Source organism: Centruroides vittatus, unplaced genomic scaffold, assembly GCF_030686945.1.
Source record: "Centruroides vittatus isolate TY-2023 unplaced genomic scaffold, ASM3068694v2 scaffold_211, whole genome shotgun sequence".
Classification (NCBI taxonomy): domain Eukaryota; kingdom Metazoa; phylum Arthropoda; class Arachnida; order Scorpiones; family Buthidae; genus Centruroides; species Centruroides vittatus.
Genome location: NW_027122687.1, coordinates 881132 through 900411, shown reverse-complemented (window position 1 = coordinate 900411; position 19280 = coordinate 881132). Strand labels below are relative to the sequence as shown.

Below are 19280 nucleotides of genomic sequence, written 5' to 3'. Positions count from 1 at the left end.
TATTTTGCGTTTTAGTTCTACTAAGTCGTTCTTGCTTGCTATATCTTAATACAGAATTATTTAAAAAGTATTGTGACACTACAGTTAAAACTTCCTTCATATTTGATTACCCCCTCTTTTAACTGGATTAAATATCAAATAGTATAATAAAGAAAATTATTCATTTTAACACTTTAAATATCAAGAACCTGAGGTCCCCGGGCCCTTTACCTTTGTAAATAGAAAGTGTTAAAATGTCCTCCTATATCTCGGAAGCCATTTTAAGTTGGATTCTTAATTGGAATCAGTCATCAGAGTAACCGAGAGGCCCGATTTTTTACCAGGGACCAGGCCAAACGTAAGGGGGACCTGAGCCACCTTATATTTGTAAATAAATTTAAAAACATTAAATAAGTACAGGAAAAGATTTGTACACTTATACATGCATATAAGAGTTTGGTAGTGGTTACAGACACTAGGCTTGAACGCTCTAACTTCGCCTCCCCCCAATATCGGTTCTAGTTACGCTACTGGAAACAGTCAATATTTAAGGAAAGCGCAATTAAATGTTTTAAAAAAACCGTATTTGTCTTTAGTACATAATTAAAATTTTATATACTCTTCCTCAATCTCTAAATACTATTTTTTAAGGAAGCACGAGTCCATCTTAAAGACATTATGACATAATAATCGAGAATTAAAGTGCGTTGACGTCGCTAATAATAGAAAAATTGGTGACGTCCCTAAAAATAGAATAGAAAAATATTTATGACGACATTAAAAATTGTATATCGAAATGAATGATGTCACCGGAATGGATCGCAGTAACGGATGATGCGATTGGAAGTGAAATGGACGAAATGCGATGATGTCATCAAAAATACAGTAGTGAAATATGGTGACGTCAACCGTAATGCGTCGATGTCACTAGAAATTGTCTCGTGGTAATTGGTATAGGAGGATTGATGACATAATTAAAATTTCCAATTGTAATCATGATCAATTGCATTAATAATTGATTAACGATCTTAATTATTTATGTGGCGCCGTAAGGCTTTAACAAAGAACTGTTTATAAGCTAACACGAATAGTTTTTATCTGTAATTCTCGACAAACACAATTTGGAATAAATGCCAAATGATATCTCCTTTCTTTATTTCCCCCTTTCGCGAAGTATTTTTCAGAGACACACAGACTCTTTAATTTACAAAACAGTGGAGCCAATTGACCAGACGCAACCATACATTTAAAAAGGGTTCAGACTTGTGTTTATGATAGACGGCGCCATTTGATTAGTTCCACAATAGTACTCTTTCTATAAACTATGACTACAGATACTATCAGTAATGTTAACAGTATCAATTTTCACTTGCAGATAACCCGTATAATTAACGAGTATCGATTAACTTTGCACTAAATTCTTTCCTTATTATTCATTTCTTACTTTAAATTAAATTTTAAAATTTTAATATTTAAATTTCCTTTTCCATTTTTGTTAATTATTATATCAATACCATCAATAAAATGGAGTCTATCTAATGTGTCGCCATCTGTTATTAAAGAAATTATTTATTTTAAAAATTCATGTGTTTTTTAAATTTAAACATACTTTTTAATATAAATTCATGCATGAAAATATTATTAAAAATTTATTTAAATAATTCTATATATTATGTCTTTAAATACTGTTTAAAAATGAAATTGTAATGCAAAAAAAAAAAAAATTAAATTAAATTACTTTTATCTTTAATCAAGTAAAATGTGCATTTTAATCTATTTTACATAAGGAAAAAAATTAAATATTTACACATTTTTTTTGTTTTTTGTTATCGTATACAACAATATACCCATTTACAGTATTCTCTAATACATCATAAGCCAGTTAACATCAAAAACTGGCACTCAATATGAGTTTTAAATATAATATTTAAAACACTAACTTTGTTATTATATTAAAGACAATTTTACATATATATATATATCTTTAAAGAACTATATAATAACTTTTCCCAATGCAGTATATGAAGTGTTTTAGTATCATAAGGTCGTCTAAATGTTGAGCGGAGACGACAAGGCACAACGTTTTATTTTTTCTCTCATATATTTAAAATTTTTTTAAATTTCAAAAGGTGCCCTTAAATAGAAACACCACCAAGGCACAACCAATGGAAAAATTTTAATTTAAAAAACAAATTAATGTATGAAAAAAGAAGATTTGATTCTGTTGTTTTTTGTAAGGCAGTGATAATGTGAACAAATTATTCTTTTTTGTTTTTTAATTTCGTAAAAAAAGGAATTTAAAAAATTATTTAATATTAAAGGTTGTTTAAAATATATATATATAAATTGTGCCAAACAAAATTTCATTTCAGTTAATTCAATGTACATTTTTAATTTTTTTATATTTTTTAAATTTACAGTTTTTAATTTTAATATAATCTTCCCTTCGAGTTTATTGTTTTCCTTTTTTTCTAATTTAATAAATTTGAAAAGTTAGGCTTTATTTGATGTTCCCAATAGATGGCGCCACGCACACGCAGCTAGAGAACTTCTCTCGTAGATGGCGCCACCTATCACGCAGCTAAAGAAACGTATCTCCACTAGATGGCACCACTGGATCAAGGTAATGATCGATGACGATCATAGATGGCGCCACACGAGTAGAGCAAATATAAAACATTATCGATCATAGATGGCACCACTAACATGTGGAGAACGATGTCGCTCATAGATGGCGCCAGGTTAACCTACCTCTCACATCTGGCAAGTGATTTTTTTTTTTCCTAAGGCATGTGCTGCACACACAGAAACACGTGACATGTATATTTATATATATATATATGTACATAACTTTTTTTATTATTAAAAATTAATTGTTTTAAATGTCTCTATGGTCACTGGTATTTTGGGATCTTGATTTGGTATATAACCTGGTGGCAAAGTCAGTTCATTGCTGGTCGTTGCTACAGCCCTCGTGGTCCTTATAGTGACGGGTTGAGTGGGTTCGTACGCTGGTGTTAAAGGTCTCATTGGTGTTGTTAGTCGAAGACTAGGAGTGCCCGGTACCACAACAGTTACTGTACCACCCGCTGGTTTCTTGTAGAAGATCACATCGGGTTGAATAATGCCTTGCGGATCTTGTGCTATGTAGATTTCATCAGAATAAAAAAATGCTTGAAATTAATGCAATATTTCATAATCATATTTCAAATATGTGTTTACCTGGAAGATGCAATATAAAAATCTAGAGTTAATTGAGAATGCTACAGAAGACTTGTCAGTTTTGGAAATAGGTGGTTAGCCTTAACCACCTATTTCCAAAATTGGCACACTGCCCTAGGGAACTCAAGATTGATTCCAAACTAGCGGCTCCAAAAGAATTTTTCATCTCGGATGTGTTGAGTTCAGATCAGTGGCGTAGCGTGGGTGTCAGCCGCCCGGGGCGGAGGAAAATTTCGCCACCTCTTTATTTAGGTATAAGTAATGAAAAATTCCGTGCTAATTTCAATCGGTCCGAATCGTAGGTGCGACAGAAATATGAAATGAAATGGTTCAAATTTTTACAAGATATTATTATTCATTGTGAAATTTTGCCGCTCCCTAAAAGTGCCGCCCGGGGCGGGCCGCCCCTGCCGCCCCCACTACGCTACGCCACTGGTTCAGATAGTTCCCATTATGGGTCTGGCCAACCTATGATGGTATGATTAAAAGGAACTAAGTGCCCATAGGATAGAGAGTAAAAACTAAAAAAGTACTCAATATATTAATTATAACTTGAAAGTTTGGTTTTCATGCTATTTTTTAAAATAAGTTATAGTTTATAAACTAGTTTACATAATACAACATTAAATGACATTCATGAAGGAAATTTCTATAGAAACTTAAAAAAGATCATGAGAACTGACGAATTTATAAAAAATTTTTTCTCAATTTTCTCATTGCACAGTCTATTGGAAGCAACTAATTGTTCAATAATTATAGTGAATATAATTCATTATGTAAATTGCAAGTATGCAATTAAATTATATAATTGTATCGCTCATTTCGTCCGGAATTAATGAAGATAATGGGATTAAACATGTTTAAATTCTGCTCTAGCAAATAGCGAAAAATTTGTCGATTAATTCATTCTTATCTAAAATTTCGAATTATTTATTTCGCTAGAACTTAACGATGCAGCTTAACACCGTGTTCAATCAGAAAGGGTTCATTTTGAATACTGTAATTTTTGGAAAGTGATGAGAACATAAAAAATGGCCGTTGTTCGGAGGTGGCCACTGTAAGGAATTGCTCTGATAGACAGCAATCAATGAGAGAGAAAGACCCTATTAATATGATTATATGTAATCCATAAAGACTTTTTTCTACAAAATACCTTGTTTAATTTGTGACTGATCGATGTAAATAGTATTTTAAATGCTAACGATATTGATTTTACGCCTACTAACTTCGCTGACATTTGATGCGCCCATATAAAATAACAATGTAATAAGAGTCGATAATAAAAATTGACATATTTATGCTGTACCTGTTTTTAATACGGCATTGGGTACTGGTTGCCAACATCTTATCATTGCAACTTTTCTCGGTTTTCGACAACACATGACGCAAACAACTATTAATGCTACAACCACGCAAATTACCACCAACAAGGCAATCCTGAAAGAAATCCAATAATTATTTATATTATTATTGCTAATTTTCTTGAATTTCTAAATTTATGAAGTGACTTACCAAAAATACCAAGCCGAATAAATGGGAGCCAGTGTGCCCTCACACTGCAAACTAGGAAAACCTGTACACGAAAAATATTCTGATAAACATCATGAGAAAATAGTTACAGGACTACTATAGTAACAATGGACAGTATACATTTCTGAATCAAAGACACTTACAAGTGCAGAAATTCGTTGCATCCGCAGATCAGTGGGACACACCATTGATAAGAAGTAAAATAGAGACATTTTGAAAAACTTGGAACCTCATTGTTATTAATAAACTACGTCAAAAAGTACAGAAATTCAACATATACATAAAATAGATACTGGAAGAATGAACGAAGAGATGGAGATAGGTCCTGAAAGATTGAGATGAGACTAGCAGGCCCTAAGACCTAACACTTGCTCAACAATACTGATGAAGATAATTACGAAGAACTCTAAAATTCCACGAAAGAATCAGTACAATTTGCATTCGTACACTAGTTTTGATTGGTACAATTTTCGTCGATGGGTGAAATCTTTTCCACCAACTCTTCACTCTTAGAGTTGTATTACTCCTGTTCTATTATACACCATAAAACGTAATAGTTAACTACTCTACTAAGGTAACCTCAAATCAATGTTAATGCTTCGTAATAAAAAATACATTAGCGTGCCATAACTTAATTTGCAGTCGATTAATTCGAAGGAAAACATTACAGAAAGCTTTGCAATCTTAATATTTCAATATGCTATTTTTAGAAATAATTTATATTTAGCAAATTTTGTTGCTAAAAATAAAAATAATTGCACTTATGCAACTACATACGTCACAGTTGTCTAACAAAATTCTGACGTACGTAGTTATGCAATGCCACGAAGCATTGCGTACTATCTTTAGAAAAATCGATCCTGTGTTGAATGGTAATTTATGATTGGCATGCCGTTTATCTACCTTCTTTTGCAACTTATCTTGATGTTATTTACTTATAATTTAGGCCACGAGGTCTGAATTTACAGTTTCTATTTTAATTTTATTGTGTTATATAGATAACTCTGCGCTGTCTCATAAGATGCATCAGTGGCGCAGTTTATTCATCGAGTGTCGTGACTAGAAAACTATTGATCATGCGATACAAGTCAATGCGATACAATGCCACAAAAAAAAAAAAAAAAACTACGGCATTAAAATTGCGAACCTTGACACGAAAACGTAGTCACAATAATTCTATATAACTCAAATACATACAATTAGGGCCAACAATAAACGATTTTGGGCATTGTAAACGCTAGCAATCATCATAAATGTGATGAAATAAATTCGTATTTTCAAGAATTCTTTTTATAAAAATGATGCCAAGGATTAATATATATTTTTTTTCTATGAACTTCTTAACATGGGCGTAACCAAAGATCTAATGATTTTTAATTCTGTGAATCTCAAGAATATGTGAAAATACGGGCGTTTACACCAGTAACTTATATAAAGTTCCCGGTATTGTGTTTACTTTTAAACTAGAAATTTATTCAATATGTACATGTCCAAACCTCGATATAACGTCCTTCTAAATACCGGATAAATATTAAATAGAAAGTCTGAAAAGTCAAACTTGTGTGCAAATATCGACGTTTTGAGATTACCTGAACCATAAAAAGTGATAAAAGGGGAAAAAACTCCCTGGATTCGTGTGTGTGGGGGGGTGTACGAGTGTGTGTGTGTTTGTGTTTGTGGGTGTAAAGATTAAGAAACAAAGTTTGGCACAAAAACCTGTATATAAGAGGCACCGATGCTATTAAACTTTGGGGTACGGAGCTCGAAGGAATGGTGAGATAGGGGTTTCATACTCCAGTGGGGTTAAGACTTAATAAAATTTTTTCACGTTATTGGCATTTACAATATTATTAAAACTCATCTCTATCCTCAAAATTAAGACTCTTTTGACGTTTTATAATAATATAATATAAAAGTTTTTTTTTTTTTTTTTTTAACAATGTCTCGTAACACAGGCGCTGGACACAATTTTAACTTTGAGCTAGTGTTAGAGTGTTATTTTAAACTTGAATATTCTTTTAAATGGAGAGGCTTTTATCATAATTAAACAAAATCATTCCTTTTAAGCTTTTGTTATTACTTAAATTTTATATCCTAGTACAATTGAAAATTGTCAGAATTCCTAATGGTTCACTCAACGAAGGCCTGGAAAGTCGAACCAGAGCTCTTGCCAGTTTTTTTATTTTTTATTTTTGACTGTAAAAATTGCATAAATTAGATTAATTCGTGATTTATACAAGTCAGCATAAATAATGGCTTTTATTATGTTGTAAGGAGACTAATTCTTAATTATTGTGCCTTTGTGTCCTCTATTGTAATTTAAAATTTATCTTGTATACTAGTGCTTTTTTAAATCAATTAACAGGACTTATTATACTGGAATTATGGATGCAAATATTTAGTCTTACAGATCAGAAATAATATTTTTTATTTAGTTCACCAAAATAGTACTAGTATACAAGATAAATTTTAAATAAAGAGTAATTCTTGTTTGTCTATAACAAAGAGCAAGGCGTCTTTATGATAAACAAAGTGTGTGATTATTTGCCACCTTTCTATATAGAAAAACTAAAAATTAGTTAAGGAAAAGGTCAAATATATGATAGAAAAACTAAAAATTAGTTAAGGAAAAGGTCAAATATATGATAGATAAAGTAAATATAGACCTATTCGCATCTCACTGATCAGTATATCGACTTATAGTTCTAAAATAGCAAATGAATACGCATATATATATATATAGGCCTATACAAAGCAGTTCCATCAGTTTTTATTTGTAGAAACAAAATGCATCAATCATACTTTCCTACTAACTCCATACTTAGAGATTTTTAATAGTTCTGCAGTTATTTAGAGCGTAACTAATTTTACCTTTACTTTTACCTTTCACTTATTCTTTAACTAATTTTCTTTCCAATCAATTTATTTATTTTATTTTCCAATTTATAGAATTTTCTTACTTATACGTTCTTTATTTAACTTCTAATATGCTCTTCGTGGTGTGGAAATAGAATTCTCCCTGCAATTAGAGCTGAGTAATTGTTTTTACCTTCCTGGCAGTTATGTATAACGCAGGGAAAGTGTGTCGATCGGTCAAAAAATGATTCACCCCTCAAGATTTTTACATTTTTGGACTCAGAGGACCTTGAAACATCGAGAAACGCAAGAAAGTTGGGAGCTTATTCTTTATGTATGGATATTAGTGCCTGAGGGGAGACACGATTTTTTCACTCGCTTTGAAGGTTTCTTGTGCCTTTTGTTAAAAATTTATGAAATTTTGCAGGGAGGTTTGCGTATTAGGGGAAAATATTTCTAGAAATTTTCGGGAAAATCGGACCGTTTGTTCGAGAGACATGGTTTCCTTAATATTTCCCGAACCAATCTGAAGACTTAAAGGTAGTGGTAGCAATTATTAGGGATGAAAACAAATAAAGAATGCTGGGAAAGTCTGTCAATAACACGTTGCCAACTTTTTAGAGAAGTTTTCATTGATATTTTTACGAATTTTACGTATAATATGAACTTCTCTTTGTTTTATCTTATCACCAATCTCCAACTTACCTCAATACTTTCTAGACTTATATCGATATCCCATTAGCTACCTACTGATTTCCTATACCCATGTTTTTCTTTCTTTTAGTATTTTAACCCTTACAAAGTTCATGCTAATGGAATCGATTTCATTTATTTTTTACTGTTTTGTCTTCACTTATACCTAGCTATAGTTGCAGTTTGTATTTCCCTTCCTAATTTATGATATTTTTAAGGCAGTGATTCTCACAATGGTCAATGATTGAAGTCAGATCCATTGACCCCCAGCGGGCAACAATCCTTACAGATAAAAGAACAATCGATTATTGTTGTCCACTGGCACCTGAATCGATAGTAAGATCTATATCTAGCGCGGTCACTCGCAAAATCTTTAGGCATTGTATATCTTTTATAGTCCGTGCAATAGGTTGGAAGATATGTCTTGAAGTTCAGTTTATAACTGCAATTTACAGTAAGAGAGTTGTAACTTCCAATAACGGACGGCCACTACTAAACAGCGATGAAATGCATACAAAATAACCTTATGAAAACGGCCATTTTATGTTTCCGTCAGTGGCTGTTGTTTAGAGGTTTGACCGTAAATTATTCGATTTTATACTCATTTTTATTAAAAGTAAAATTCTGAATATTCTTGATTAAGTGTGAAATTAACGTTAATCTTTACACCTGAAGTAGGCTACAGCCTATATTACGTGCGTGCATTATGCTATTTGTTTTCCTGTAAATAATGACGTGTGCAGCATACCTTGTAACGTAACGTCATCGAAACCTTCAAAACACAATAGAAATTGAATTAATAATAGCCTAGTATCAATATATCTAACTGTTATGGTATTCTTCTTTTTCTGTTCGTGCTTTACCCTACTGACATTAAAATTGCAAATCTTACGTTTAATAAATACCTCTTCACACTTATTTTTCATGAAAATTTTAGGGAATAAACCAAACTTCCAATTATATAACAGCCATTTTATTTTATACTTCCATTTACCCCGCTATAGCGCTAATAATTAATGAGATAATATTTACTATTAATCATTAACCTATATATTTAATTGTATTCCATTACGGGTAAGGTTAAGCTAAACTGAGATAAAGCAACGCACCACATGGGCGCCTCCCGGGAGGCCCCCCTTTGGCATCCAAAACTCTAGCCCTTTGGTCAGGCACGAACCCGAGATCACGTTTATGTCGAATAATATTATTTTTATTATATTTGTCTCATAGAGCAGATAAACATAGGATGACCCTAAAGGTATTTATCAGCCATAAAACTCAATTATCTCCACAAACGGGAAGGTTTCATTTAGAAACTTTTCTGATACTTGGGAGCTGTAACTCTTCAGCAGGGCTTTTGGCCTATCCTATATTCCCCCCCCCATTAAATTACATTAACGAAGCTTTCTTCTCCAATGAAAACATGATTTATATGTCAAACGAATTACAGAAAATTGCTTTCGGCTGATATAAAATATCGCTCTTTCTTTATATCCTGGGTGGATTTTCTATGGTCTAGTCTCTACTAGGTGATTCAAACGTAAAGAAAACCAGGAAAATTCCACCTGATCGGCCAGGTACGAACCCACGACCATCTACTAGTGTGCCCACTCGGTTATTGGGGGACACACTGAATTTATGTAAACGCTTTTTTGATATAATGGAGAACGATGATAATGCTTTCCATTCTTGGTTTTTCTTCTTGTTTTTAGAAATTGTTTTAATAATAAATTTTGTTATTTAGTTGTAATAAATAAATAAATTAATTTCAGGATTCATAGTAAAAGTTTACTATTCATTGTAATATCTTCTCTTAAGATAATCTATTGATGGCCTACTGGATAAAACTACCAAACACTAATAGTTGGACGCGGTTTCGAACCTTCCCACGCGGACTTTTTCGAGTTTATTCACGTGTCTAGTCCACTCGAGAGTATGTTTTTTCCTTGGCACTTACACCATCAATCCACTCCAATCTGAAACCACCGAACACTGAGGAGTGGTCGTGGGTTCGCACCTCGCTAAAAGAGCTGGTCACGTAAGAAATTTCAAATTCATTAAAAGCTGATCACGGTTAAACGACTTTTGGGCCACCCTCTACAAATCGCTTTAAGAAAATCTAAATTATTTTCTTATTATTGTAAAATCTAAAAAGTTATTTAGAATTATTATTATTTTTTAATATTAAAAATTATAAATGTGCCACATGTAATTTTTAAAGCTGCTGTCGTGACATTCTAGTTCCTAACCAATCACGCCACGCGTTAGTTTAAAGCTTCAATGCAATATTTGTTGAGTGTCCATTAGATTATTATTGCATTTTAAATGAGCATTTTATTTAATTTTTATTTATTTTTTCGACCGAATCTCGCTGTAAGTTTGTAAGCAAGTAACACGACATTAATTTAAAATGAATTCAAAAGAACGAAATGGCGTGGTATAAAACTCTTCAAATTTAACCTTCTATAACGTCTCTAGATGAAAAATTACCAATTTAATTAATAGATAAACATTAAAATTACTATTATTATTTTATTTGGCCCTGATAAGTAGGACCTCGCTTCATCAACCAGCCACCCTCTTGAAGATTTGGTGTTAAGAATAGGTGTTAAATTTTAAATTTTAAATGGAGCAAACTCGCGGGTCAATATATAAATCATTTTTAAGAAAATAATCTAATTTTGTCAATTTTTGGGCCCTTTTTTCACTCGCTCTTAAAAAACTGTTCCCGTTTACTCCATAATAAGCTATGGTTACTCACTCCGCTTACGTGCTACCTTTCTATAATAAATTTTAATATAAAAACATTCTTCTGTAGTAGCTAATATTTTACTTTTGAGAAGTTTTAAATAACACAAGTCACAATAACTCATGGAAATATCCCTATAATTTAAGAAACCGATAAGATCGGTTGTACTAAAGATAGATGAGAACTCTATTAAGTATTGTTAATACATATATAAATGATAAATGAAGACGACAGTGGCCTTCGCTAAGGCCATCTGTTTTTGGCCATACATTATCTGTTTATCACGTAGAAATGTCTGAACAGAAAAAGAATAGAGGAAACAAATCAATTTAACTGCTGTTAACGTAGCGAGATCGTAGCTCTGATTACACGACAGAAGACAGAAAAAATAACTTGCAACTAACTCGTTTAATACAGAATTCTGCAATATGAAAAAGTTTATAGAAAATTAAACAGAAAACAGATTTGTTTAGTTGTTTGTTTTGTACAAGGCAGCGTGGAAATTTCCTTCATCACGGAAGACTGGACCCTATTTAAGTGTTACAAACGTGAAGAAAACCAGGAAAACACGTGGCCGGATCATTGGCCAGGCACGAACCCATGATCAATGTTCAGCAGGGAGTCCCAAATCAATCTTTTATAAGAAAAAATTTGCCCGGACTCCCTCGAAGCTATAACGTGCCACTGCACTGGTGGGAAGATTTGTATAGAAATGAGTAACTAAATAATTTTTTTTTTTCTTTTGGTATTAATAAAATTATAAATAACCGTGCGATGATCTTAGAGGAGTTAACATTATAGAAAATAAATTATTTATTTATTACGACTTCTCGAAATGTTACTTTTTCGATAAATCAAATTCGATTCCTCACGCAAACTTGTCACTAGGAGATTTTTGTTGACAGTACAACTTCAGTCAAAACAATAGCCTTGATGCATTCGTTTAAAGAATTGTTATAATTTATTAATTAGCTATTTTTAAGTCATTTTTTAAAAACCTAGAACGCTAGAAAACTTTTAAATCCAAATTAAACTATTCATTATTCATGCCCCAGTGGTACAATTTCGACTAATTTTTTTGTTTTGTTGAAGTGTCTTTCTAAGGTTCAGCCATATAAAATGAATTGGGTGCGTTGTATTTGAATATAACAGACATTTCAAACAAATGGTAAAATGTCATCACGGGTTCAAGCCCGAACCACTGATAGGCTCGTCTCAAAAGACGGGCAAGGAGGTGATTCGAATGAAGTCAATTAGTCAGATTTCGAATTTCTTCAAGGAATATCGAGATATTTGCGTATTTACGAACGAATTTTTGTCACACTTTACGATTCTGTGTTCCTAAAACCTATTTAATATTGATGAAAACTCTGTCCAAACACAATTTTATGACGCTTTACCCAATTTTGGCGATTTGAACACGGTAACTTTAATGGCTGTTGAACTAGACCCAAAAATGCCACGTAATAGGGCTGAAACCCTAATATAAATTCTCCTGTGCCGAGTAGAGCTACTGCAATTTTCAATCCATTCATTCCCACTGTCGTTTGTATTTGACTGTCTGTCTGTTTGTCCTTCGTTAGTCTCGAGAATGGAGTTAGATGGATGAAAACCGAGAAAGCTTAGTTCATTACGAACTTTTATTTTTCCTTAGGCACTTTCCCCACGAAAACATACTTTCATTTTTATCATTTTTAGCTATCTAAAACACTTAATTCACACTTAAACACTTAATTAACTATTTAAAACACTTAATTCAGTTAATTCGCGTGTTTTAGAGTTGGGAATGTTAATAAAATTTTTAAAAAGAAAATAGATTTTAAGTAAGTTTAAATGGGGTAAAAATGTCGCAAGGAAAGTAATCAAATTATATTAAGGGAGGGAATCGGCAGATCAAAAGCTTACATCAAACCTTATAGAAAAAACAGCAACAATTTATCATCATCACTTCAAGCTGTGTCAGATGAAACTTAATTAATTAGGATGATAATGATTCATTGCAGACACCCTAAACAAAATTTGTGTTTTATAACCAGGAAGAAAAAAAAAAAAAAAAAATAGAAATAAGGTGAAGGCATCTAACTCGATTTTTCTACTTTTATGGCAGAAATTTAATTTATTTTATATATAAAAAAAGAAATTAAGAAAATTAAAGTAAGGAATTGGAAACGAAATTCTTGAGTTTACATAATTAATCGATTGAGTCGACAGAAATGCGATGGAAAAGTCCCGTTTGTTTGTTCTTCGTAAAATTCATTTTAAACAAATAAACAGTCAAAATGAATTTTTTAAAATCTAATCTAAATCTAAAATCTTTTATTAATAATTAATTTAAGTTTGAAACCAGAAAAGTCGATAATTACAAAATTACAGCCACACATTTAGACTGAAATTGGCACTAAACCGAAGTATGTCATACAATAATAATTACGTATAATGATTTGGGTGTGTGATAGTCACGTGGTTTTGGTAATACATTTTCCAGCAAAATCACAGATACTGGAGGGTTATTTGTTTAATATTTAGTATAAGATCCATCCGCAGATATTCATTAGTTCTTTACGAGAATGGCGCTACTTAGGAGAGCTCTATATCGAGGTTTGATTGTATATTTACTAACAGGCTATGAAAAGTGCATAGAACTTTAACAGTCGGCGAAACGTGTGCGACTAATTTTAATGGAAGGAAACTACAACTGAGTGTGTGACGTGTGTCGTGTATACGTTTCAAGGTCGTCTACAATAATGGCTACCTCAACATTCAAACACGAGTTAATAAACAGCAAACAAAAATAATAATTATTATTTCTGAGAGATAATCCTGAATGATCGTCATTAATATGGACGAATAATTGTAATTCGAGTCTCGAAACATTTATTTATTCAGCTAATAAATTGATCAAGAAAGAAATTCTTTGCATTTTCTTGCATTAAGATCACTACTGTAACCAAACACAAGTCTTAGATCTTTATCCTTAAGCATATATCTTATAATTATTAAATTAGTTTCATATTATGGCACCGACAGTGATTTTGTTTCTTTATATATACAGTCGAACCTCCTAATACGGCCACCTGTAAACAGCGGCCATTTTAAAGGAACTTTTCCCCCCGAGACAAAAATGTATGCAAAATACCCTCAAACAACGGTAAATTTTTAAAATTCCCGTCAGGAACCGTCGTACAGAGGTTCGGCTTTATATATTTTATGTTAAAAATCTATTTTTTTTAATTCGGACAACAATAAATTCATACAGTTATTAAAGAATATTATGATATATCGTGTACTACAATACTTTATCCTTATTATGTTTTGAAACAAAATGATAAAATATGGTTTTGTTTTCTTTCATAAATATTGGATTAAACGTAAACTTATATCTATTTTTGTATTATTTAGCCTATATCTTGTATCCCAGGACAATTCTTCACTTAAAAAAGCAAAAATTATAAAAATAAAATAAACGTCAATATAAATTTTACTAGAATACAGTATACATTTTATTTTGAAGATCAATAACGTTGATAAATGATGTTTTATGAAGCAGAAATTATACACAGTAAAACCCGTGTAAGCCGGTTTTACGATATCGAATATTTTTTCCGCTTTGACAAGTTTCCGTCTCGAACAGGTTTTCTTTTAACATAAGAAAATCTCTCCGTTTTATTCAGGTTCCGTTTTTGGGCAGGTTTTATTATACGCGTACAAAGTGTTTGTCTATTTGTCTGCCTGTTCTCTATATAGCCAGCCTACTTACGCATTGACCGATCAGCATCAAATTTCTTATACTTACTCTCTAGAACCCTGCAGAGAATATTGGCAACTATGAAATCTGACACCTGATTTCATCCCCCATTCGTTGATCTGAAGATGAGTAATAATATTTTATGACCAGAAATTATAAGAATATAATTGCTACTGTTCGTAAGCGTGGCAATAATTTAGGAAACAATGCCTCACCTATATTTCATATACTGCCAACACTTTTTATAGATTTAGATGGATGTTCCGCTAACACGTTTGGTCCTAATTTATCATGTGCTTAATTTATGCTTCGAGGGTTTAGAGAGGGCCTGACTTGTCACGTGCGTGGGGTCCAACTACTCCGAAAGCCATAAAATCAGACATTTAATTATCGACTGAAAGCTCAGTTTATATCATTAAGCTGTAATTCAAATTGTCGTTGTCGTCCGTCTGTTTTTCTTCCTTAATCTTCAGCAGAACGGAGTAAGATGAAAATCGAGACCATATACTGAAAGCTTAGTGGTCAAAGACCATTATTTAGTAGGGTTTTATAGGTGAACATTATGGAGGTTCGACTACGCGTAGAAAAGTATGAAATTACACCTATAGATTATGGATTAATTACGTCGTTCTAACAATATACAGTACAATTGTTACGTATTGATCCATAACTAAGTCATAACAGTTGCCTGGGAGAAAAGTAATAAGGACAAACACTGTAATTATGAATCATATTTTAGGCTAACGTATCAATTAGGTTTATTTCGGAGAAGCTTCCAAATCCAAAATACCCTCTTTGAAATCATCACTATGAATATGATTCATGGACCATGTGGCGCCTTCATTACACAATGAAGGCGCCACGGGATCCATGAAGGCGCCATAGGGTTTCATTTATTATTACATAATGCTTACTCACGTAATATGCATTAAACTTAAATTATCACAGTGTCATGGGGATAAAATCAAGGGGTGTGCAGGTTTCATAGTAGTTTGTATTTTCTGCAGTGTTTTAGAGAATAACTACAGAAAATTTGATCCAGATCGGTCAAAAGATTTAGAACTGTAGAATGCCTTTTAGAATTTCTTCTGTTTCCTATCGGGTCTGTAGATTCCATAGGAAACAGAGAGGCATTTTATAGACTTAACAAGGAACAGACATTCTAAAAGGCATTCTATAGTATCTAAAGGAAACAGACTTTCTAAAAGGCATTCTGTAATTACAAAAGTTTAATGTCTTTGTAATGAAAATTCTTTAAAATGATTTTTATTCCTCTCTAAAAGATTAAAATTAAAATTGCCTTCCCATAATAATAAACAGGACCTTACACAAGTTAACACGATAAAGACCGAAAATAATTTACATAAAAAAGTAATTTAAGATAATTTTTATAAGTAGAATGCTACTTAATATAATTCTTAGGACATAACTTGAACCTTTCATTACAGGTTGTAGCCACTTATAAAGAAGAAAAACATGAAACTATGAGAAACTTGATACCATGGGCGTCCGCAGAGGGGGGAACGGAACACTTGTCCCCTAAGATCAAATAATAATTCCACAAAAGGAATTGCGATATGTAACCTTACACTCTGAACCATAGGGCGATTTGTCTATCTTTTTGTATAGATACAATACTGTATTTTGTAATTGTGGGCCTAACCGAACCCATAATAGACTTGCTTAAAAAAAGACCCTTTTAGTGTGTACAGAGTGGAGAAAATTTAAAAAAACAAACGTTTTCGGTCCTCCTGTAGCCATTCTCAGCTTATTTTGGCTTCCCGAACTTATTAGTATTTTGTTTAATTTAAAGCGTTAATTTTCTCAGTTTTATGCCTTATAAATGTCTACAAATGTCATATTTAATAACATAACATAATATAAATTGATAAAATAATTAAGTAATTGGATAATGTATTATTGACAATATTAAAATTTTAAAATGTTCATCGACCAATTGCGATAATTTTTATCGATTCGTATCGCTTATTGGCTAACAAAAAAACCCAGTCGTATTAAAATGGGCGTGGTTTAATAATAAATGATTGATGAAGCCTATCATTAAGTGCTCTTAAAAAAAGGTGTTACCATTACTATAGCAACACTAAATGTAACATTTAAAATTAATTTTAAATTTAAAAAAATATATCTGCAGCTTTTTATATAAATATGTACAGTACCGTATTGTACAGCACATAAAACTGAATATAAATATAGGCCCTACCACATATACTGTGTATTTGTAGTATGGCATTACAGGGTATTACGGTCAAACCTGTTAAAAACGACCAGGAAAAGAGGGTCGTTATTAAAGGTTCGACTGCCCCTTAAGCACCTGCCTAAGGAGGCCAAATTTTAGAGGCGATAAAACGTTAAAGTACGGGTTATACAGTTACAGTAAAACCTGTGTAAACCGGAATCGTCCGGTACCTAATATCTTTTCCGCTTTGACAGGTTTCCGTTCTAAACGAGGTGTTTTTTAACATAAAAACTTTTTCCGTTTAAGCAGGCTTCCTTTTTATTCAGGTTCCGTTTTAGGCAGGTTTTACTGTATATAAGAATTAATTTTTTAACGTATATAAAAGAATAATGTAACTATTGGAGGTGATGAATAACTTGAGGTTACAGAGGTAGCAGATTTGTGACGTATATAAGGCGGTAAAACAGGTTAGGATCGAGCTTAATTACTCGCAAAAAACTTATTAATGAAAATGGCGTCGTTTATTGTTTCGTAGACCGAAATAAATGAAGGGGAGGGAGGAAAACAATAATAAAAGAGCATTGTGAGCGTGTCACGTGACCGATCGAGCCGCTTGTTAGATTGATAAACGAATCGATCGATATTATAGTAAACATTACAAAATGAAAGTCGATAGGAAACACACTCCTTTGTCATTAAATTGCGACTTATTTTATGTTATTATTATTATTTTAATGCATAGAGCACAAGCGAATTTATAATAAATTATAAATTTACTTTTCGTTAATTTATTATAAGCGCAATTAAAATTAATATATTCATAATTATTTATTAACACATTACTAAAAACATTTTCAATAGTTTCTACTTTAAAAATCCATTAATGCAAATTATTTATCGATCTTTTTACTGCTGAACCCGTTCAAAACGGAAACCTGCCAAACTGGAAGAAATATTCGCTACCGTGCGTCCGGTTTACACAGGTTTTACTGTATTTAAAATACGTATGAAAGATAAGTAAGTTAACGAGTAGAGTTTATATGCAAATTATTATAGCTGAGTCCGGCTTACACAGGTTTTAATGATAAGTTGATAGACTATATATGTAAATTACTCTGATATAGCTGAGTTTCATATATATATAGCCTGTTTCATACTTGCTCCATTGACCTAGATTCGATTTAACCTTGCATTAATCGTGATTAGGAAACCAGAAGCCCGAATCTTCGTAAAAAAAATAACTGTGTTTTTTTAAAAAAGCGAATTACTGCTTAATCGATTATTAAAACAATTTTAAACTAAATATTTAACTAATTTTTAACCATCGTACGTGAAACGTTAATGTATTCACCATGGAAACCTTTTAAATTTCTTTTTTTTCTTTCCAGTTATGACAACTGGATTATGGATTTATATACTAATCGATTATAGTAAACCAAAACTACACATAGCTTAAAATATATTCAGATACAGCCTCGAAATTAGAACAGTAAATTTAAGTTAAATATTCGTACAAAAGGCGAGACAATCCCGCATCCTCTTCACTAATTTCATTTAGAGAGAGAAAGATTAGAACGAGAAAGATTGATAATTACAAAACTACATCCACCCTTCGATTTAGCGCCATCATTATACTGGCATTAAACCGAGTTTTGCGCTAAACTAAAGTATCTTAGATAAGTTTACGTAGATGCAATGTGTATATTTGTAAAGTATGTTCTCGTGTTTGATGCGTAATTAGTAAATGGAATAATAATATATCCATTTGAGTTAGTTTCAAATACAGCAAAACCTGTATTTGAAACCGTGAGTCCAGTTTTACTGTGTACGAAAACTTTGGAACATATTTCCTTTATTGACATGGCTAGAAGGACCTGTTGTATTTATATAATTCTTACTTAATGGAACAGGCGCCCGACGATTAGGGCCCCTGAATTTGAAAATGAGGGACTTATACACAAGAGAGAGAGTTATTTCGTATGTTTTTTTTTCCTCTATATAGTTCTGAATTCCGCACCAAATTCCTCATAATTACTCTCCAGGACCACGAGGAGACCACGCTCCTCTGCGAAGCCAGCAAAAATAATGAAAGAAACTGAACCCACCTTTTCATAAATACTGTTAATTTTTCCTTTCTGTATCATTTCCAGTATTCCCCTTCGAAAAACTTTCTAAAAATTCGATATTTTATAACAACTTCATCCATAGAAAAGGTTGATATATCATAGTTTGTAGAGTCACAGCCGCACATGGAAACAGAGACACATTCACACACATGCATAAACAGGATCTAATCTGTTCGAGAG

General features: G+C 32.2%; 1 protein-coding gene across 1 annotated transcript; it reads right to left on the bottom strand.

Annotated features, from left to right (window-relative positions):
- Positions 1-1699: 1699 nt before the first annotated feature.
- Positions 1700-19280, bottom strand: LOC136987443 (uncharacterized). Its single transcript, XM_067285182.1, has 3 exons — positions 19080-19280; positions 4508-4638; positions 1700-3122 (listed from the first exon to the last, which is right to left on the bottom strand). The coding sequence occupies exons 1-3, from the start codon at positions 19085-19087 to the stop codon at positions 2842-2844; spliced, it is 420 nt and encodes a 139-aa protein (XP_067141283.1). The 5' UTR covers positions 19088-19280; the 3' UTR covers positions 1700-2841.